General features: G+C 43.9%; 1 protein-coding gene across 1 annotated transcript in view; it reads right to left on the reverse strand.

Moving 5' to 3' along the window:
* Positions 1 to 2,349: 2,349 nt before the first annotated feature.
* The window catches only part of LOC141047972 (uncharacterized), a 36,074-nt gene continuing 15,239 nt past the window's right edge, over positions 2,350 to 23,184 (reverse strand). Inside the window, exons 6-8 of the mRNA XM_073543346.1 lie at positions 9,496 to 9,932; positions 5,821 to 6,001; positions 2,350 to 5,594 (exon numbers count right to left, since the gene is read on the reverse strand). Coding sequence (XP_073399447.1) covers positions 2,350 to 5,594; positions 5,821 to 6,001; positions 9,496 to 9,932 — 3,863 coding nt within the window. The remainder of the gene's footprint in view (positions 5,595 to 5,820; positions 6,002 to 9,495; positions 9,933 to 23,184) is intronic.

Raw genomic sequence — 23,184 nt, forward strand, 5'->3', positions numbered from 1 at the left:
TAAAAAAGGTTAACATAGTCAATATCTTTTTACCTCCGAACGTACTGAAAAAAAAAATTGGAATTAATGCTATGCCATGTGATTTGAATAAACCACTATGCTTTTAATGTCTCCTCCACCTCCCACAATACATTCTACATGATTCTTATTTGTTTTCAATTATGTAGAATTAGCCAACAAGGAAATAAAGGGCTTTTTTAAATTCCGATACCGGAAGTCCCATTGACTTGAATGGGACTTCCGGTTTCGGAATCGGCGATACCCGATATTTTTTTCGTATCGGGCGATACCATCCGATACGGTATTTTTGGGTATCGAACGGTATCGCTCAACACTAATTATGAAGTTAATTAAGGTTGACAAGCTTAAGTAAGAAGAATTGATGCTTTTGGCATTCAAATGGGCACTGTAGGTGTGTTTCCTGTCCTCCTCTCACTGCCGACTTTTATTCCCCATTGACTTACATTGGGTTTCGTGTTTCGGGACGACCCCAACTTTTCCCTATAATCGGCCGATCTTGCTCGACCCGACCTTTGGAAAAGTCGGGTTTCACGAAACGAAACTCGACCCTAAAAAAACAAAAGTCGCTCAACTCTAGTAAATTCTATAAAGTTCATTTTTTTCTCATTAATGTACACTCTGCACCCCATCTTGACTAAAAAAAACAGAAATGTAGAAATTTTTGCAAATTTATTAACAAAGATAAACTGAAAACTCACATGGTCATAAGTATTCAGCCCCTTTGCTCTGTATTAAGTAGAAGCACCTTTTGAGCTAGTACAGCCATGAGTCTTCTTGGGAATGATGCCACAAGTTTTTCACCCCTGGATTTGGGGATCCTCTGCCATTCTTCCTTGCAGATCCTCTCCAGTTCCGTCAGTTGGATGGTGAACGTTGGTGGACAGCCATTTTCAGGTCTCTCCAGAGATGCTCAGTTGAGTTTAGGTCAGGACTCTGGCTGGGCCAGTCAGGAATGGTCATAGAGTTTTTCTGAAGCCAGAACAATGTCTTGTTGGAAGGCGAACCTTCAGCCAAGTCTGAGATACAGAGCTCTCTGGAAGAGGTTTTCATCCAGGATATCTCTGTACTTGACTGCATTCATGTTTCCTTCAATTGCCACCAGTCGTCCTGTCCCTGCAGCTGAATAACACCCACATAGCATGATGCTGCCACCACCATGTTTCACTGTGAGGATTGTACTGGGCAGGTGATGAGAAGTGCCTGGTTTTCTCCACACATACCACTCAGAATTATCACCAAAAAGTTCTATCTTCATCTCATCAGACCAGAGAATCTTATTTCTCATAGTCTGGGAGTCCTTCATGTGTTTTTTAGCAAACTCTGTGCGGGCTTTCATATGTCTGGCACTGAGGAGAGGCTTCCGTCGGGCCACTCTGCCATAAAGGCCAGACTGGTGGAGGCTGTAGTGATAGTTTACTTTGTGGGACTTTCTCCCATCTCCCTACTGCATCTGTGGAGCTCAGCCACAGTGATCTTGGGGTTCTTCTTTACCTCTGTCACCAAGGCTCTTCCCCCACGATTGCTCTGTTTGGCTGGACGGCCAGGTCTAGGAAGACTTCTGGTGGTCCCAACCTTCTTCCATTTAAGAATTATAGAGGCCTTTGTGTTCTTAGGAACCTTGAGTACTGCAGGAATTAATTTGTAACATTGGCCAGATTTGTGCCTTGCCACAATTTTGTCTCTGACCTCCTTGGCCATTTCCTTTGGCCTCATGATTCTCATTTGGTCTGACATGCACTGTGAGCTCTTATATAGACAGGTGTGCGCCTTTACAAATCAAGTCCTATCAGTTTAATTACAAACAGCTGGGCTCCAATGAAGGAGTAGAACCATCTCAAGGAGGATCACAACGAAATGGACAGCATGGGACTTACATATGAGTGTCTGAGAAAAGGGTCTGAATACTTAAGACCATGGGATATTTCAGTTTTTCTTTTTTAATAAATTTGCAAAAATTTCTACATTTCTGTTTTTTTCAGGCAAGATGGGGTGCAGAGTGTACATTAATGAGAAAAAAATGAACTTTTTTGAATTTACCAAATGGCTGCAATGAAACAAAGAGTGAAAAATGTAAAGGGGCCTGAATACTTTCCGTACCCACTGTAGTTCCCAAATGTAATCTATAGTAGCTTTGTGTATATACATATACTTGCTTGACTGTCCATATTTGTCTGTATTTCTTTGTGATCCTATGTTTTAACCACATACAGTACAATATAAAGATTTGTATTGTTTATTATCTTACTTTTGTATTTTATGCAGTTACAGTGGATACAATTTGTTATATTGTTTGATTTGTCTCTTGACTTTATGTGATTGATTTTCGGTCTACCATGGTTGACAACTCTTCTTATTAGCTTCATGTATTGCAGTTATTATATCCTCCATTGTTTTCTTCGCGATGTCCACAAACTTCTGTTGGAGGTTATATAGTGGTCCACTAGTCAGGCAGGGAGAGTTGGAGTGCAGTGTTATAGGGGGGCATTGGTTGTTGTTTTGGTCTTGTTCACTAGTCAATTCCTGCTGTTTGGTGTGAACTTGGATAGTACATTTGTCTTTTGTATGTTTATGTCCGTCTGCAGAAAGTCCATGATCACTCGCAGTTGTGTTTTCCATACATATAGTTACAGCTTTGGTGGTTATTTTGCTTTGTACTATTGGTAGAGTTAGAATTTTAGTTATACTTGTACTTTTTAGATGACTGAGTGTAGTTGTAGTTTTAGTGGTAGTAGACATTATGTGTTCGGGTATTGATAGATATTTTTTTTCTGTTGTGGTAGATGTTGGACTGGGTGCATTTGTAGGTATAGTTGCTGGTGTACTTGTTGGATTTTGTGTAGTTGTTGGGCACAGTGTAGTTGTAGTTTGAATAGGTGTGCTTATAGGTGTTGTAATGGATGTAGTTATAGGAGTCATGCTTGATTCAGTGGATGTAGATATACTTACAGTTGTAGTTGTAGGAATGGCTGTAGTAGCAGGAATGGGTGTATGTTCAGATGTAGCTATAATGCTTGTAGGTGTATTTGTAGGTGTTGGACTGGGTGCATTTCTAGGTGTAGTAGCGGGTGTACTTATTGGATTTTGTGCAGTTGTTGGGCACAGTGTAGTTGTAGTTAGGCTAGGTGTACTTGTAGTTGTTGTTGTAATTGTTGTAATGGATGTAGTTATAGGAGTCGTACTTGATTCAGGGGATGTAGATATACTTACAGTTGTAGTAGTAGGAATGGGTGTATGTTCAGATGTAGCTATAATGCTTGTAGGTGTATTTGTAGCTGTTGGACTGGGTGCATGTCTAGGTGTAGTAGCTGGTGTACTTAATGGATTTTGTGCAGTTGTTGGGCACAGTGTAGTTGTAGTTAGACTAGGTGTACTTGTAGGTGTTGTTGTAATGGATGTAGTTATAGGAGTCGTACTTGATTCAGGGGATGTAGATATACTTACAGTTGTAGTAGTAGGAATGGGTGTATGTTCAGATGTAGCTATAATGCTTGTAGGTGTATTTGTAGCTGTTGGACTGGGTGCATGTCTAGGTGTAGTAGCTGGTGTACTTACTGGATTTTGTGCAGTTGTTGGGCACAGTGTAGTTGTAGTTAGGCTAGGTGTACTTGTAGTTGTTGTTGTAATTGTTGTAATGGATGTAGTTATAGGAGTCGTACTTGATTCAGGGGATGTAGATATACTTACAGTTGTAGTAGCAGGAATGGGTGTATGTTCAGATGTAGCTATAATGCTTGTAGGTGTATTTGTAGCTGTTGGACTGGGTGCATGTCTAGGTGTAGTAGCTGGTGTACTTAATGGATTTTGTGCAGTTGTTGGGCACAGTGTAGTTGTAGTTAGACTAGGTGTACTTGTAGGTGTTGTTGTAATGGATGTAGTTATAGGAGTCGTACTTGATTCAGGGGATGTAGATATACTTACAGTTGTAGTAGTAGGAATGGGTGTATGTTCAGATGTAGCTATAATGCTTGTAGGTGTATTTGTAGCTGTTGGACTGGGTGCATGTCTAGGTGTAGTAGCTGGTGTACTTAATGGATTTTGTGCAGTTGTTGGGCACAGTGTAGTTGTAGTTAGACTAGGTGTACTTGTAGGTGTTGTTGTAATGGATGTAGTTATAGGAGTCGTACTTGATTCAGTGGATGTAGATATACTTACAGTTGTAGTAGTAGGAATGGGTGTATGTTCAGATGTAGCTATAATGCTTGTAGGTGTATTTGTAGCTGTTGGACTGGGTGCATGTCTAGGTGTAGTAGCTGGTGTACTTATTGGATTTTGTGCAGTTGTTGGGCACAGTGTAGTTGTAGTTAGACTAGGTGTACTTGTAGGTGTTGTTGTAATGGATGTAGTTATAGGAGTCGTACTTGATTCAGGGGATGTAGATATACTTACAGTTGTAGTAGTAGGAATGGGTGTATGTTCAGATGTAGCTATAATGCTTGTAGGTGTATTTGTAGCTGTTGGACTGGGTGCATGTCTAGGTGTAGTAGCTGGTGTACTTACTGGATTTTGTGCAGTTGTTGGGCACAGTGTAGTTGTAGTTAGACTAGGTGTACTTGTAGGTGTTGTTGTAATGGATGTAGTTATAGGAGTCGTACTTGATTCAGGGGATGTAGATATACTTACAGTTGTAGTAGTAGGAATGGGTGTATGTTCAGATGTAGCTATAATGCTTGTAGGTGTATTTGTAGCTGTTGGACTGGGTGCATGTCTAGGTGTAGTAGCTGGTGTACTTACTGGATTTTGTGCAGTTGTTGGGCACAGTGTAGTTGTAGTTAGACTAGGTGTACTTGTAGGTGTTGTTGTAATGGATGTAGTTATAGGAGTCGTACTTGATTCAGTGGATGTAGATATACTTACAGTTGTAGCCGTAGGAATGGGTGTATGTTCAGATGTAGCTATAATGCTTGTAGGTGTATTTGTAGCTGTTGGACTGGGTGCATTTCTAGGTGTAGTAGCTGGTGTACTTATTGGATTTTGTATAGTTGTAGTTGAATTAGCAGTACTTATAGGTGTTGTAATGTATGTAGTTGTAGTACTTGATTCAATGGATGCTGTTATACTTACCGTTGTAGTTGTAGGAATGGCTGTATGTTCAGGTGTAGTTATTATGGTTGTAGGTGTATTTGCAGTTGTTGTACTGGGTGCATTTGTAGGTGTAGTTGCTGGTGTACTTTTTGGTTTTTGTGTAGTGGTTGGGCACAGTGTAGTTGTAGTTAGACTAGGCGTACTTGTAGGTGTTGTTGTAGTGGATGTAGTTTTAAGTGTTGTACTAGATTCAATGGATGTAGTTATACTTACAGTTGTAGTTGTAGGAATGACTGTAGTAGGAGTGGGTGTAGTTGTAAGAATGGGTGTATGTTCAGATGTAGTTATAATGCTTGTAGGTGTATTTGTAGCTGTTAGACTGGGTGCATTTCTAGGTGTAGTAGCTGGTGTACTTGTTGGATTTTGTGTAGTTGTTGGGCACAGTCTAGTTGTAGTTTGAATAGGTGTGCTTATAGGTGTTGTAATGGATGTAGTTGTAGGTGTAGTACTTGATTCATTGGATCTAGTTATACTTACAGTTGTAGGAATGGCTGTAGTTGTAGGAATAGATATATGTTCAGATGTAGTTATAATGATTGTAGGTGTATTTGCAGTGGTTGTACTGGGTGCATTTGTAGGTGTAGTTGCTGGTGTACTTATTGGATTTTGTGTAGTTGGGCACAGTGTAGTTGTAGTTGGACTAGGTGTACTCGTGGGTATTGTAATGGATGTAGTTTGAGGTGTGGTACTTGATTCATTGGATCTAGTTATACTTACAGTTGTAGTAGTAGGGATGGCTGCAGTTGTAGGAATGGGTGTATGTCCAGATGTAGATATAATGTTTGCAGGTGTATTTGTAGCTGTTGGACTGGGTGCATTTGTAGGTGTAGTTGCTGTTGTACTTGTTGGATTTTGAGCAGTTGTTGGGCACAGTGTAGTTGTAGTTTGAATAGGTGTGCTTATAGGTGTTGTAATGGATGTAGTTGTAGGTGTCGTACTTGATTCATTGGGTCTAGTTACACTTCCTGTTGTAGTAGTAGGGATGGCTGTAGTTGTAGGAATGGGTGTATGTTCAGATGTAGTTATAATGATTGTAGGTGTATTTCTAGTGGTTGGACTGGGTGCATTTGTAGGTGTAGTTGCTGGTGTACTTTTTGGATCTTGTGTCGTGGTTGAGCACAGTGTAGTTGTAGTTAGACTAGGCGTACTTGTAGGTGTTGTAATGGATGTAGTTATAAGTGTCATACTTGATTCAATGGATGTAGTTATACTTACAGTTGTAGTTGTAGGAATGGGTGTAGTTGTAAGAATGGGTGTATGTTCAGATGTAGTTATAATGCTTGTAGCCTTGTTTGCAGCTGTTGGACTGCGTGCAATGGAAGGTGTAGTTGCTGCTCTACTTGTTGGATTTTGTGTAGATGCTGAGTACAGTGTAGTTGTGGTTGGACTAGGTGTACTTATAGTTGTTGTAATAGATGTAGTTATAGGAGTCGTACTTGATTCATTGGCTGTAGTTATACTTACAGTTGTAGTTGTGGGAATGGCTGCAATTGTAGGAATGGGTGTATGTTCAGATGTAGTTATAATGGTTGTAGGTGTATTTGTACTTGTTGGACTGGGTGTATTTTTAGGTGTAGTCACTGGTGTATTTGCTGGATTTTGTGTAGTTGTTGGGCACAGTGTAGTTGTAGTTGGACTAAGTGTACTTGGGGGTGTTGTAATGGATGTAGTTGTAGGTGTCGTACTTGAATCAATGGATTTAGCTATACTTACTTTTGTAGTTGTAGGAATGGCTGTAGTTGTATGAATGGGTGTATGTTCAGATGTAGTTATAAAGGTTGTAGGTATATTTGTAGCTGGTGGACTGGGTGCATTTGTTGGTGTAGTTGCTGGTGTACTTGTTGGATTTTGTGTAGTTGTTGGGCACAGTGTAGTTGTAGTTGCACTAGGTGTACTTGTAGTTTTTGTATTGGATGTAGTTTTCGGTGTGGTTGAAATGAGTATAGTTGTAGATGTACTTGTAATTGGAATGGGTGTAGTTGTTGGAATGTTTGCAGTTGTACATGTAGTATTTGTAATCAATGTAGGTGTCGGCATTGTAATGGATGTAGTATTCAGTGTCCAACTTGTTGAAATGGATGTAGTTGTAAGTTCAGTTGTAATTGTTGTAATGAGTGTAGTTGTAGGTATAGTTGTTAGAATGGGTGTACTTGTAGGAATTGGTGTATTTGTAGTTGAAATGATTGTATGTGTATTTATAGTTGTTGGATTGTGTGCAGTTGTAGGTGTAGATGCTGATGTTCTCATTGGATTTTGAGTAGTTTTTGGCCAAAGTGTACTTTTAGTTGCACTGGGTGTGCTTGTAGGAGTAGTTGTTTGAATGAATGTAGTTTTAGATGTTGTTGATTTGGGTGTAGTTGGAATGGGAATAGTTGTATAAGTGGTTGCAGTTGGAATGTGTGTAGTAGTTGGAATTAGTGTAGTAGTAGTTTTAATGAGAGTAGTTGCAGGTGTAGTTGGAATGTGTGTAATGGTAGTTGTTGGAATTTTGGTAGTTATAGGTGTAGTTGGAATGAGTATAGTTGTAGATGCAGTTGTAATGGGTATAGTTGCATGTGTCGTAGTTGTTGGAATAGATGTGTTTGTAGGTCCAGTTTTATTTGTTGGAATGATTGTAATTGTAGTTATAGTTGTATGAATGGGTGTAGTTGTAGGTTCAGTTGCAAATGGAATGGCTGTAGGTGGATTTGCAGTTGTTGGACTGGGTAAAGTTGTAGGTGTGAAAGCTGGTGTACTTGTTGAATTTGATGTAGTTTTTTGATAGAGTGTACTTGCAGTTCTGCTGGGTGTGCTTGTAGGTGTAGTTGTTAGATTGAATGTAGTTGTTGGGATGTTTGTTGTTGGAATGGGTATAGTGGTAGGTGTGGTTGTAGTTGTAATGGATGTGGTTGTAGGTGTGGTTGTTATTAATTTAGTTGTAGGTTCAGTTGATGTAGTTAGAACAAGTGCAGTTTTAGGTATCATATGAACGGATGTACTTCTAGTTGGAATGTTTGTAGTTGTATTTGTGGTTGTCAGACTGGGTGAAGTTGTAGGTGTAGTTGTTGGATTGCGTGAAGTTGTTGAAATAGATGAAGTTAGTGTAGTTGATGGACAGAGTGTAGTTGTAGCTGTAGTTTTTGGTCTTGGTATAGGTGTAGTTGTTGGAAATGATATGGGTATAGTTATTGTAAGCTCTGTTGCAGTTGTTGGAATGGGTGTATGTGTATTTTTTTGACTAGTTGTAGCTGTTGAACTAAGAGTAGTAGGCTTAGTACTCTTAGTACTGATTCTAGGTGTAGTAATGCTTATTGCTGGTCTGTATGTAGACATATGCTTATTCGCTGTGCTTGCTGTATTGAATGTAGTTTCAGATTTAACGTTGGTTGTTGTTGGACTAATCTCAGTTTTCTTTGTTGATTTTATTGTATTCAAAGGTTTACTTGTTGCTGGACTCAGTGTAATTTGTTTTGTAATTGAAGTTATCATTGGACTGAAAGCAGTTGTAGATCTAGTAGTAATTGATTGTGTAGTTGGACAAGATGTAGTTGTAGGCATAGGAGTAGCTGGAATGGCTAAATTCCTAAAATTAGTTCTGAATTTTCTTGTACGTCTAGTTTTCCTGGTTATTGTACTTGAGGTTATCGTTGGACTGAAAGCAGTTGTAAATCTAGTAGTAATTGATTGTGTAGTTGGATAAGATGAAGTTGTAGGCATAGGAGTAGCTGGAATGGATAAAGTCCTAAATTTAGTTCTGAAATTTCTTGTACGTCTAGTTCTCCTGGTTATTGGGATGATTGCAGTTGAAGGTTGAGCTTCACTTTTTGCCTTTGGTGTAGTTGTATGCTTAGTTGTAATTGTGGCTGTTTTTGGATTGAATACAATAGAAAATTTTGTGGTAACTGTTTGTGTTGTTGAACTGAATGTAGCTGTAGGTTTAGTAGTGGTTGTTAGACTGAGTGTTGTAGGTCTAGTTCTTGTTGTGTTTTTTGTTGGAGTGGTAGCAGTAGGTGGCTTAATTGGGCTTGTTTTCACATGATATGTGTGCAAATGTTTAATAGTTGTGATAGATGTAGTTCCAGGTTTAGTTATAGTTGTTGTTAGAGTACGTGTACCTTTAGTTTCCCTTGGTGCTGGGTTGGTTGTAGTTGGAGGGGACGTTGTTCTTCTTGGACTCAGTACAGTTGTAGGTTTAGTTGTAGTGGTAAGTGCCATTTGACTCAATGCAGTTGTAGGTTTAGTTGTTATTGGTGTCCATGGACAGGTTGTAGTTGTATATTTAGCTGTAGTTGTGCTTGATATTTTGTGAGGTGCAATTATTGTTTTGGTAGCAGGCGATCTTGTGAAGGCATCTTCAGCTGATGTTGAAAGCACTTTCTTTCTCACATACATTTGAGGTGACCTTCTTGTTACCTTATGTCTAATAATTGTCTTTTTATATCCAGCAATGCCTTTCATCCACCGCCTTGTCTGATTTGTAGGATCCATGATGGATCCAGGCTGGCCAGCTGACATCTTTGAGTCGATAGGATAAGGAAGGGCGATATGTTTCTTTCGAGTTTGCTCTTCATGCTCGCCTTGTCTGTCCCTGGCTGATTTGCTGCGAGTTTGTGGATCTACAAGGCCTTGTGTTTTGTCTTTCTTTTTCAGCAGTTTTAGCAGGTCAAGTCTTGCCTTACTGGATATTGGATTTCCAACCTGTCGCGGGACCTTGGCAGTAGGCATTTTCAGAACTCTGGGACCAATTATCTTCATGAACAGCTTCTTATGAGGGTCCGGTTTCCCCAGTAAATTAGTAGGTGCTGCTTTCTGAAATGTTTTGGGTGTTGGTTTCGCATCATGTGTTGTCTCTAAGTGAAAGAAATATAACAGTTTATAGTAAATGCTCAGAAATATAATTTACTTATTGTCCTGGATAATGATCACTAATGGTGTAGTATCGGTGCATACAAATATTTGTGTTGGGCAGAATATCTGTAACCGGCTGGAAATTCAATCAAAAAGGGGGTCTGGTCTTTTCCAATAATTCTTAATTTTTTACTGTTGTTTAGGACTTCACTTTTATATTTCCTCAAGAACTCCATACAATGAGAGGTAACTCCATCATCTTTAGGACAGTGAATGATGAGCGTTACTACAGGAGCCTAAATTATGTGTACAATGCACAGCTCTATTAACATAGTAACATAGTACGCAAGGCCGAAAAAAGCCATGTGTCTATCCAGTTCAGCCTATATTCCATCAGAATAAATTCCCAGATCTACGTCCTTCTAAAGAACCTAATCACTGTAAGATACAATATTGTTACGCTCCAGGAAGACATCCAGGCCTCTCTTGAACCCCTCGACTGAGTTCGCCATCACCACCTCCTCAGGCAGGGAATTCCAGATTCTCACTGCCCTAACAATAAAGAATCCTCTTCTATGTTGGTGGAGAAACCTTTTCTCCTCCAGAGGAGGAGAATGCCCCCTTGTGACCGTCACCTTCCTTGGTATAAACAGATCCTCGGAGAGATATTTGTATTGTCCCCTTATATACTTATGCATGGTTATTAGATCGCCCCTCAGTCGTCTTTTTTCTAGACTAAATAATCCTAATTTTGCTAATCCCTCTGGGTATTGTAGTTCCCCCATCCCCTTTATTAATTTTGTTGCCCTCCTTTGTACCAGCTCTACTTCCATTATATCCTTCCTGGGCACCGGTGCCCAAAACTGTACACAGTACTCCATGTGCGGTCTAACCAGAGATTTGTACAGAGGCAGTATAATGCTCTCATCATGTGTACCCAGACATCTTTTAATGCCCCCCATGATCCTGTTTGCCTTGGCAGCCGCTGCCTGGCACTGGCTTCTCCAGGTAGGTTTATCTTTAACTAGGATCCTCAAGTCCTTCTCCATGTCAGAGTTACCCAGTGGTTTCCCGTTCAGTGTGTAATGGTGATATTGATTCCTTCTTCCCATGTGTGTAACCTTACATTTATCATTGTTAAACCGCATCTGCCACCTTTCGGCCCAAGTTCCCAACTTATCCAGATCCATCTGTAGCAGAATACTATCTTCTCTTGTATTGACTGCTTTACATAGTTTTGTATCATCTGCAAATATCGATATTTTACTGTGTAAACCTTCTACCAGATCGTTAATAAATATGTTGAAGAGAAGAGGTCCCAACACCGACCCCTGCGGTACCCCACTGGTCACAGCGACCGAGTTAGAGAATATACCATTTATAACCACCCTCTGCTTTCTATCACTAAGCCAATTACCCATTTACACACATTTTCCCCCAGACCCGGCATTCTCATTCTGTGTACCAACCTCTTGTGTGGCTCGGTATCAAACGCTTTGGAAAAATTAAGATCTACCACGTCCAATGACTCACCTTGGTCCAGTCTATAGCTTACCTCTTCATAGAAATTGATTAGATTGGTGTGACAGGAGAGATTCCTCATAAACCCATGCTGATATGGCGTTACACATTTATTCTCATTGAGATAATCCAGAATAACGTCCCTCAGAAACCCTTCACATATCTCACCAACAACAGAGGTTAGACTTACGGGCCTATAATTTCCAGGTCACTTTTAGAGCCCTTTTTGAATGTTGGTACCACATTTGCGGAGTCTCTAAATATAAGAAATAATGGTTTGTCTATTACATTACTTAGTTCTCTTAGTACTCGTGGGTGTATGCCACCCGGACCCGGAGATTTATCTATTGTAATCTTATTTAGCCGGATTTGCGCCTCTTCTTGGGTTAGATTGATGACCCTTAATATCGGGTTTTCTTGTCTCTCAGCATTTCATTTTCCACCGTGAATACCGTGGAGAAGAAGGTGTGTAATTAGTGATGGGCGAGTCCTAAATTACTCGGAATCGCTTGACTCTAGCGAGTCCGAGCCCGGGACTCGCTACTCGTTGCGAGTCTAGCGAGTCCAATGTTAATGAATGGGGAAGCGAGTCTTAGCGAGTAATGTGCGATTTACAAATTACAAAGGAACATAACAGATTCTTTATTTGCGAGTCCCGAATCCAGTATACAGGACTCGGGATTCGTAGACTCGCTCAGACTCGCTCACAATCGCTGTGTGTTGACATAGGCTGTCTTGGAAACTTGTAGGAACATAACAGATTCTGTATAAGCGAGTCCCGAATCCAGTATACAGGACTCGGAATCGTAGACTCGCTCAGACTCGCTGTTGACAGCGATGTGATATAGCGAGTCTAGCGAGTGAGAAAAAAAAACTCTGACAAAACTAGGATTGCCATTGACTTGCATTGGACTCGTTACTGTACGAGTAATCACTGGGAGACTCGCCGAGTAACGAGTCCAGCGAGTCCCTTACTATTCGCCGAGTAACAAGTCCTAGCGAGTAGACTCGCCCATCCCTATGTGTAATATATTCGCTTTTTCCTCATCATCTACAACCATTCTTCCCTCACAGTTTTATAAGGCTCCTACACTGTCACTCATGAGTCTGTTACTATTGATATAGGTGAAGAACAGCTTGGGATTAGTGTTACTCTCCTTTGTGCTTCTCTGTTTCCTTTTTGGCAGCTTTAATTAGTTTTTTAGATAAAGTATTTTTCTCCCTATAGTTGTTAGATCTTCAGCGGGGCCGTCCTGCTTTAGTAGTGTAAATGCTTTCTTTTTACTGGTAATTGCCCTCTTACTTCTGTGTTTATGAAGGGGGGACTATGGAACGGCACTGCTTTCTGACCTTCTCTGTAGGGCACTGTGATATGGGTAACAAGGGGAAAACATGCAAAACGGTACAAAAATCGGTTGTCCAAAATTAAATTAACATGGCTGCTTTCTCAGAACAGCGCCTCCCCTGTCTACAGGTTGTGCCCGGGATTGTAGTTCAGTTCCATTGAAGTAATTGGTGTAAAAACCAAACAACACACACAAGCTGTAATCAGAGCCACTGTTTTGATCCCTTTAAGCCCTTCCTCAACAAGTGTAGATAGTCAGGCACATCATATAGCATTTTCACCAGCACTGGTCACTCATGGCAAGGATTTGAGATGAGGAGAACAAGGACACCAACTTGTCATTTTGATTGCAAAGTCAAAAATCAATATAGCGATAGAAAAATAAAAGGGAATTTCTGGTCGGCGACTTATTCAATAAGTGGGATCTGAGATTATTGTTGTAAGTGGGTTCTAATGAAGGGTAGAAATACAGTGGATTTCTGGGACACATTGACCCTTCATCAAGTACCAACAATCACTCATCCCTACTTATATTTTCTACTTTAGGATGAGTCTTCTCTCACACACATTCCTAGATCGTCAAATGTTGCCCTACAAAGATCATTCTTGTTCTCTGTGTCTATCAAATATCAAGCATAATGGCAGTCACCTTAAGCAACAGTGCCCCTCAATAGAGCGCACCAACAGTACCCCCCAAATGAGAGCCCCAGTGACCCCCCTCAGAGCACCTCAACAGTGCCCCCCATAGCACCCCAACAGTACCCCTAATCGAGCACCTCAACAATGCCCCCAATAGAGCACACCAACAGTACCCCCTAAAAGAGAGCCCCAACAGTGCCCCCAGAGCACCTCAACAGTGCCATCCAGAGTGCTCCAACAGTGCCCCAATAGAGAGCCCCAACAGCACTATCAGAGCGCTCCAACAATACCCCTAATAGAGAGCACCAACAGTGCTATCAGAGTGCCCCAACAGTTCCCCCAGTAGAGCTCCCCAAAAGTACCCCCAATAGAGCGCCCCAATAGTGCCCCCATAGGGCACCCCAACAGTGCCTCCAATAGAGCGCCTCAGCAATACCTCCCAATAGAGAACTCCAACAGTGCCTGCCAAGAGAGTGTTCCAACAGTGACCCTCAATAGGATCCATGGTCTCCTGTATTTATGCCCTAATGTGTCACTGACTAGAGTTGAGCGACTTTTGTTTTTTAGGGTCGAGTTTCGTTTCATGAAACCCGACTTTTCCAAAAGTCGGGTCGAGCAAAATCGGCCGACTATAGGGAAAAGTCGGGGGTCCGACCGAAACACGAAACCCAATGTAAGTCAATGGGGAATTAAAATCGGCAGTGAGAGGAGGACAGGAAGCACAGCTACAGTGCCCATTTGAATGCCAAAAGCATCAATTCTTATTACTTAAGCTTGTCAACCTTAATTTACTTCATAATACAAGTTACGCACTGAAAAATGGGGGTTATTTGGCTACAGTTGTGGGGGGGTAGGGCTGGCTCCAGGTTTTCGTGGGCCCAGGGCCAAAGAGCGCCTCTTTAACACATACCACAACTCATGATGCTCCGATACGGCAGAGAAATAGCGGTATAGTACAATGAAAAATACTTCACTTCTTACATCTCATGACTGATATCCATTTTAAATTCTCCAATACCTCCAAAAATGGACAGTATATAACTCCATACAGTATTATGGCCAGCGCTGAGTGCGCTATACAGAGTAATGAGGCCCATATATTTCTCCATACGGAATCATTATTCCCATATAATGTTTCAAACCGTATATGATGAGCTCCACATAATGCTACAGTATATGTTGGTCCCAATGGATGAAGCTCCACTATCTTATGGGCCCAAATAATGCTCCATATATAATGGGCCCCATTTCTACTGCTCTAGTGTATAATGGGCCCTGTAAATGCTGCTCCAGTGTCTGATGTCCACCTTTGGAATGTTCCAGTGTATGGTGGGCCCCATCTATCATTCACCAGAGTATAGTGCTCCCCAAAAATTGCTGTCCCAACATTGAAAACAATTACATAAGTCTCCTTGCTAGGGAATCCCTGCACTACTCTGAACTCCTTGTCGTCCCCATCTTCCATCTCACTGCACTTGGCTGTTTAGGCCCTCCCACCGACAGAGACACTTTTGCATACTATGCGGTGCCCTGTGCCAGTGCCATCGCCCATGAGTATGCCCCCCCCACCTGCTCAAGGAACCTGCACTTTCATCTGCACCTTCCTCTTTGTCACCGTGTAAGGTGGTATAGTATGTGGGAAGGGGAACCTGAGTTTCCTCTGGGTCAGATTCTGGCAGTGTAGAGTGCGAGGGGAATGTAGTGGTCTGGGTCAATGTACCAGCAGCATCATCCAGCAGTGGCTGGGCCTCAGTGCACTTGTGGCATCCCCAAGAGTACGGTCGCCACTGTGGCATTACCTTCCTCCTAGGGAGTGTGTTGTCAAGCTTGGGAGCACCGAAGGATCTCTCTAGCAGTGAAACCAACACACAACACATTTCCCACTCCAGGCTAGCAGGGAGACCTCTGAACCTGACTGGTGAGGAGCTGCTCTCTGTGGTCGGGAGGAGGTAAGTTAGGGCACTCTGTGCAGGGAAGGGCAAGTGTTTGGACGTGAGAAGGGGAGCTGGAGGATGAGCAGAGTTAAGGCTCACTTCTAGCTGGAGCGCATGGTCCCGATTCCGGCCTCCGAGTTTGTAGGGACACTGACGTTCCTGCAGCAGAAACCGGGGGAAGTAACAGCTATAAATGCTCTGTACCCAACTAAGGCTCGGAGGCCCCAGCATCGACGTGTGGGAGCCAGAAGGAAAAGGCTAGAGCTGTCTGCCATACAAGTAAAGTCTGAGGAACATCTGTTAGACAGGAGGCGCTTCAGTGAACCACGGTCCTGTGAGTGCTTCCCCCACAAGCGCTAGAAAGGAGATGTTCAGGAAGGTGCATGTTGGCGGAGTGTTGGAAGGGAGCTTTCCATTTTGGTCCCGGAGGTTGGCTGAGGTCCTGACCTGGAGGACACAGCACGGAGGCAGGCATCTGTGTAACCTGCAGACTGTGAGTAAAGCTTTGGAACTGCACGCTCTAATGTCCTACAGTTATTCCAGCACCGCTACATCTGGGTACCAGCACCTACACCACCTGTGCCTTTCCCCCATCACTACATCTACACTTCCCTGGGACTCCAGCTCCACCTGTGGGGAGCTTCACCATCTTTGCTGCACAACACCATCAGTCCCAGAGGATCTGCATGCAGCGTCGGCCTAACATCTATGTTGCTGAACACCACAGGTGGCATCAAACTATCTATATAAACTCTTTACCATTATACCACGCCATTTACATGGGCGCCCAGGGCCACCGTCCGGGTCACCGCTGCTGTGACACATCCCACTGACACCGGCCCGGTACCGAGTACCCCACAGCCCTGGGAGGGCGACCCATATGCCGACTGCTGATCGGGCGGCGTTATTCCCACGAACCTCCAAACAGCGTCCATGAAGGCAAAGTTTTTGGTTTCCGAGGGCAGTATGATTGCAAAGCTGAACCTTAAAGGAATGTCCAAAAGGGCACCATCAAGAGTGGAGCCTGTGGCTTAATTGGACTCCACCCGGGAAACCACAACCATGCCACCTAAAGAAAAGATGCACACTTTGAAAGCTTTGTCAATTCTGTGTGTGGTGTGGTATGTGTGTTTGTAGTTGTGCTAGCGATTTCTCAGCTTTATTCCGTTAACAACCGAGACTCCGGCATGCCCCCGCAGTACACGTCAAGCTTACTAGAGGGATAAGCGAGGCTCTGGCACGTGAGATCGAGCAATAACAGGTCTAGCATTCCCGTACATGTCCAGGGCTGCATGCACGCTACACTGAAAGGACCAGCTTTTGTCACTTACAGGTGCAGATAACCTGCTGAACTCCGTTAGTGATGGGGATCTGGGATTCAGATTATTCCCCGCGAAAGATGATTTCCCAGTAAGTTCAGGTCAACCACAATTCCGGAGTTAGGCCTAACCGTCATTCCTGAAAAAATTACGTGTCCAAACCACAGGTGCTGTAGCTTGCTTAACAGCTCGGCAGCCGTTCTCAGGCCCAGTATGGATTCAACAACATTGTAGAAAGTTGATAAAGGGTACAGTTTCACTGGATAACACGTATATATGTAGCCTAGTTTACACATTAAAAATATATGTCTATAGATCAGGAGGCAGACTCAGATGTTCTCAGGCCCAGTATGGATTTGACCAGATTGTACAAAGTTGAGAAAGGGTACTTTATCACTGGATAGCAGGTATATGTATAGCATAGTTTAAACATGTAAAAGCTCTGTGTTCTCAGCATGGATAACACAGCAATCTAAAAAGTGGAAACAAGGAAATGCATTTGAGGCGTACACAACTATATACTTTTGGTGTTATTTTTAAATCTTCATATATATTTCTGTCTCAGTAATACAGTCCAGCCTCTCCGCAATAGGAAATGAGATGCAAACAATTACTGACATAAAGGCTAGTGATTGCAGAAATCTAGGAATTACTATTCATGGGAAAAACTTCCGTCACAATTCTCATAGGCGATGCTGACCCTCAATTAATTTGTGTGTTGAGAAAGTGAAAACATTTTTTTGTGAATAAAGTCTTGCTGTATCGCACTTCCGTTGATTCCATCACTGTTACTCATCTCAATCAAATTTTTATCACAGGGAGCGATGTAAACATGGTGCTCACTGGCTATCATGATCTGTCACGTAACTTTGGAGTGCAAAAGACAGAAGCCACAGGCCATAGGCAATTCTATTTGATTGGCATGAGAGGGCACATTTTAAAATGTGCGCCGGAATGTCACACGTTTGTGAGTAGGAAAACTGTGAAAGCTGATGATAAACCACCACTGCATGTCATTGTGAGTCGACGTCCATAAGAAATGGAAGCCATTGATCATCTGGAGCTGGAGCCCGGCCTGCAGGACAGGGCATAGCTACATCTTAACCATCATCTTTCAGTTCAATCAATTTGTAGTGGCACTCCCAGTGAAGGATTTGACAGCCCAGACTACTCAGCGGAGGAGCAGGGAGAGGTAAACATTGCAAATGCTGGAGCCCTGCCCTAACAAGGGGGGCACACTTGTGGGCGTCGGTACTGGCACTGGGCCCCTCATAGTACGGCGGTGTGTCTGACGGCGGGTGTGCACCACCACCGTCAGAGACACTTGATTGCACTATGAGGGACCCTGTGGCAGTGCCTGCGCCCAAGAGTCGGCCTACCCACCTGTCCAGGGCAACGGCACTCACACGGTTTCGTGCGCTAGGTGGTGACCCCGGCCATGGGGGGGGGCAGCCCAGTTAGGGCGGTTTACAAAGTGGCATATGTTGACGTGGGACATTCAGCTGATGCAAAAGGCAAAATAGGTCAAGTTCGCAGATTAGGAGGAGGACCAAAACAAGCCATTTTTCTGGCAGCCTATGTGTCATCAAGGGTAGGTGGGACAAAATCCTTGGAAACCCATGCATGGTTCATTTTAATGAAGGTTAGATCATCCACATTTTGGGTTGACAGACGGGTCCTTTTTTCTGTCAGGATTGATCCAGCTGCACTGAAGACTCTTTCCGATAGCACACTTGCAGCTGGGCAAGCGAGCTCCTGTAAGGCATATTGTGCCAATTCAGGCCAGGTGTCCAGTTTAGCAGCCCAATAGTCAAAGGGGAATGACCTGTGTGGGAGAACATCGATATGGGAGGAAAAGTAGTTTGTAACCATAGTTGACAACTGCTGTCTCCTGTCACTTTCCATCGATGCAGTATTACCAGTTGTGTGAGCGGTACTTGAAAAATCAGTCCACAACATTGTCATGAAACCCCTGTCTCCAACGCCACTTCTGCTGTGTGCATCACGAACATCTCTGCCAAGCTGCCCCCGGCCCGTACGGCACGTGTGAGAACCATCACCGCTGCTGTGTGCTGGGAATGCCTCAACCAACCGGTTTACCAGAGTTGCTTGTTTATTAGCCAATATTAGGTCAAGGTTCTCGTGTGGCATGATGTTTTGTAATTTGCCTTTATAGCGTGGATCCAGGATGCTGGCCAACCAGTAGTCGTCATCGTTCATCATTTTGGCAATGCGGGGGTCCCTTTTTAGGATCTGCAAGGCATAATCTGACTTGTGGGCCAATGTTCCCGGTGTCAATGAAGCACTGCGAGTGCTGGTTGGGGGAGCACTTTCTGGCAAATCCACATCCCTCCAGTCACACACAAACCCTGTACCAGACCTTGCCACGCCAACATTTTCACTTGCCCCACGAGATCCATCCTCCTCCCCTAAGTAATCATCCCCATCATCATCCTCCTCCTCATCTTCTTCCTCCACCTCGTCCAGGAGAGGTCCCAGAGCAGACAATGGCTGAATGTCATCAAGGATACCCTCCTCCTCTTCCTCCTCGTCAACTTTGGCTGCAGACGCCTGCTCCTTAAGGTGCATCAAAGTTTGCATGAGCAGACGCATAAGTGGGATGCTCATGCTTAGGATGGCGTCGTCTGCGCTTACCAGCAGTGTGCATTCCTCAAAACACTGAAGGACTTTACAGAGGTCTTTCAGCTTCGACCACTGCACACCTGTCAACTCCTTGTCTGCTCTCAAAGTGCCTGGCCGTGTATCCTCCCACAAATGCATTATGGCCTGCCTCTGTTCGCACAGCCGCTCAACCATGTGCAGGGTGGAGTTCCACCTTGTTGCAATGTCGATAATGAGGCGGTGGTTGGGAAGGTGGAGCAATCGCTGCAGCTTCTGCATACGAATGGAGTGTACAGGCGACCAGCGGATGTGCGCGCACAGTCTTAGCACCTTCTGGAGCAGGGCTGTTAACTCCGAATAATTGTTGAGGAAGCACTGCACCACCAGGTTCAAGGTGTGAACCAAGCATGGTATGTGGCTGAGGTTTGAAAGGGCTATGGCTGCCACAAAATTACGGCCGTTATCACTAACTACCTTGCCTGCCTCAAGATGTATACTGCCCAGCCATGACTCAGTTTGTCCCTGAAAGTACTCGGCCAGCACCTCCGCGGTGTGTCTGTTGCCCAAACACATCATCTGCAACAGAGCCTGCTGACGCTTTCCAGTAGCTGCTCAATAGGGGGACACTTCGTGTGCAACAGTGGCAGCTGCAGATGGAGTGCTTGTGCGACTGCGCTCTGTGGACGAGCTTTCACTTCTGGAGGAGGAGGAGGAGGAGGGTCGAACGCATACAGCCAACTGTTTCCTATACCGTGGGCTAGGCAGCACTGTCCCACCACCGCTGTCCCCTGTGGACCCTGCATCCACCACATTAACCCAGTGCGCAGTGATGGACAAGTAACGGCCCTGGCCATGCCGACTGGACCATGCATCTGTTGTGAGGTGCACCTTTCCACTCACTGACTGCTTTAGTGCATGGACAATGCGGTCTTTCACATGATGGTGGAGGGCTGGGATGGCTTTGCGAGAGAAGAAGTGGCGACTGGGTAGGTCATAGCGTGGTACTGCATAGGCCATGAGTTTGCGGAAAGCTGCGCTTTCCACCAACCGATAGGGCATCATCTCTAACGAGATTAGTTTGGAAATGTGGGCATTCAAACCCAGTGTACGCGAATGAGAGACTGAGTACTTTCTTGACCTACTCATAGTGTCTGGGAGGGTGAGCTGGACTTGAGAGCTGCATATGGTGGAACTAGCGGTGGACAGGGCGGACTGAGAGAGGGTTGATGATGGTGATGGAGTTGGTGTTCTTTCTGATGGCCTAGATTCAGTCTTTTGTTGATATAACAGTGGGATTCCCTGACTGCCTTGGCCTTGCAACGACACCTCAACATTTGCTGCTGTGCTAACCGGTGGGCTTACAGTGGGGGAAACAATGTAGCGTTGCTGACTACCTTCTTTGTCATCAGTTGCACATGTGGTACTTGAGGTTTGGTGTTGTGTCCACGCTTGCAAGTGCATGCTGGTTAAATGTCTAAGCATGCAACTGGTATTCAAATTTTTCAGCTTTTTCCCTCGGCTAAAGGTCTTTGCGCACTTCTTACTGATAACTTTGGCCTGATCATGAGGATTTTGTTAAAAAAAGTGCCACACTGCACATTTTGCGGCCTAGCACGCTGTGCTATTTTGACCGTCTGGACAAGCTGTCCAGCAACTCTTTTGATTTTTGGAACCTGTCTTTGGAGTGCTCCGGGCCTGCCAGATAACAGCTGTTGCGATGTCGATGTCTGCTGTGGATGCTCCTCCTGCTCATCTGAGCTATTGGAAGTAGCACCCTCTTCCCCCAATGGATGCCAAACTGGGTCAACAACTGGGTCATCCATCACCTCCTCTTCAATGTCATGTGCACCTTCCTCTGTGTCACCGTGTATGGTGGTATAGTATGCGGGAAGGGGCACCTGAGTCTCATCAGGGTCAGAATCTGGCTCATTACACTGCGAGGACAATGTAGTGCTCTGAGTGAATGTACCAGCAGATAAATCTAGCAGTGGCTGTGCATCAGTGCACTCCATGTCAGATTCATCTTGGCTTGGGTAATTCACCATTTCACTTGATAACCCAGGCATGGTATGTGAAAACAGCTCCATGGAGTAATCAGTTGTATGGCCTGCGTTATACTTCAATCTTGGTTGAGATGAAGGACACAAGGAAAGGTGTGGTTCATGAACATGACCCTCCAATGACGACTCAGTGCTTTTATTTTTTGCAACTTCAGAAAGGGGGCGATAGAGCTGGAGGCTGAGTCGGCAATGTAAGCCAAAACTTTTTCCTGATGCTCTGGCTTTAAAAGCGGTTTGCCAACTCCTAGAAAACTAAGCCTTCGAGGCCTTGTGTAGCCAGACGATAACGCAGGCTCAACACCTCCTGAATTCGGTCCTATTTTGTTTTTGCCACTACCATCAGATCCACCACCAACACCATCATTACCAGCTGGCAACCCCCACCCAATTCCATGGCCTCTTCCACCAGCCTTCCTCATTTTTGGTAAAAATGTACACAAAATCCCACAAACTATATAGTAATGTAAAACAAGGTACAAGGTGTATATAGGACAGGGGAGATGTAGAATTTCAGAACACACTTGTGGACACTGTTGGATTGTGTGAGGCCCAGTGAATATCACACCGCTATGTCACAGGCTCAATGTCGCAGGTGTGAAAAATGTCACTATAGTACAGGGGAGATGTAGAATTTCTGATCACACTTGTGGACACTGTTGGATTGTGTGAGGCCCAGTGAATATTACACCACTATGTCACAGGCTCAATGTTGTAGGTGTGAAAAATGTCACTGTAGGACAGGGGAGATGTAGAATTTCTGAACACACTTGTGAACTCTGTTGGATTGTGTGAGGCCCAGTGAATATCACACCGCTATGTCACAGGCTCAATGTCGCAGGTGTGAAAAATGTCACTATAGGACAGGGGAGATGTGGAATTTCTGAACACACTTGTGGACACTGTTGGATTGTGTGAGGCCCAGTGAATATCACACCGCTATGTCACAGGCTCAATGTCGGAGGTGTGAAAAATGTCACTATAGGACAGGGGAGATGTAGAATTTCTGAACACACTTGTGGACACTGTTGGATTGTGTGAGGCCCAGTGAATATCACACCGCTATGTCACAGGCTCAATGTCGCAGGTGTGAAAAAGTCACTATAGGACAGGGGAGATGTGGAATTTCTGAACACACTTGTGGACACTGTTGGATTGTGTGAGGCCCAGTGAATATCACACCGCTATGTCACAGGCTCAATGTCGGAGGTGTGAAAAATGTCACTATAGGACAGGGGAGATGTAGAATTTCTGAACACACTTGTGGACACTGTTGGATTGTGTGAGGCCCAGTGAATATCACACCGCTATGTCACAGGCAGAAATTGGCTAGTGTATGACAAACTACAAGGTGTATATAGAATTGGGCAGAATAGGAATCTCCCTAGAGTGTAGGCCTGTAAGAACGGAACAAGTCCTCGACTTATCCTTACAGAGTCACACACAGATAGCTTCACTGTGGCCATGATAACAGCCGTTACATGGTACTGAGAGAGGAGTGTGCACGTACACCGCTGTCCGGTGTCCGTAAAATTGTCAAGCTCCGTGTTTTTTAAGTATACGGACTGACACACGCTGTCTCTCTATAGTTTTGAATGTGATCAAACAGCAAATATACTTAACTGTTTGAAAACTAGACAAAACTAGAAGGTGGAGGTCTGTAAGAACTGAACAGGTCCTCGACTTATCCTTACAGAGTGACACACAGATAGCTTCACTGTGGCTGTGATAACAGCCGTTACACGGTACTGTGTGAGGAGCGTACACCGCTGTATGGTGTGAAAAAATGCGCGCTCAGTACCTCACCAGGACAAAAA

The sequence above is a fragment of the Dendrobates tinctorius genome, unplaced genomic scaffold, assembly GCF_039654945.1.
Source record: "Dendrobates tinctorius isolate UK_male_01 unplaced genomic scaffold, ASM3965494v1 ptg000130l, whole genome shotgun sequence".
NCBI lineage: Eukaryota > Metazoa > Chordata > Amphibia > Anura > Dendrobatidae > Dendrobates > Dendrobates tinctorius.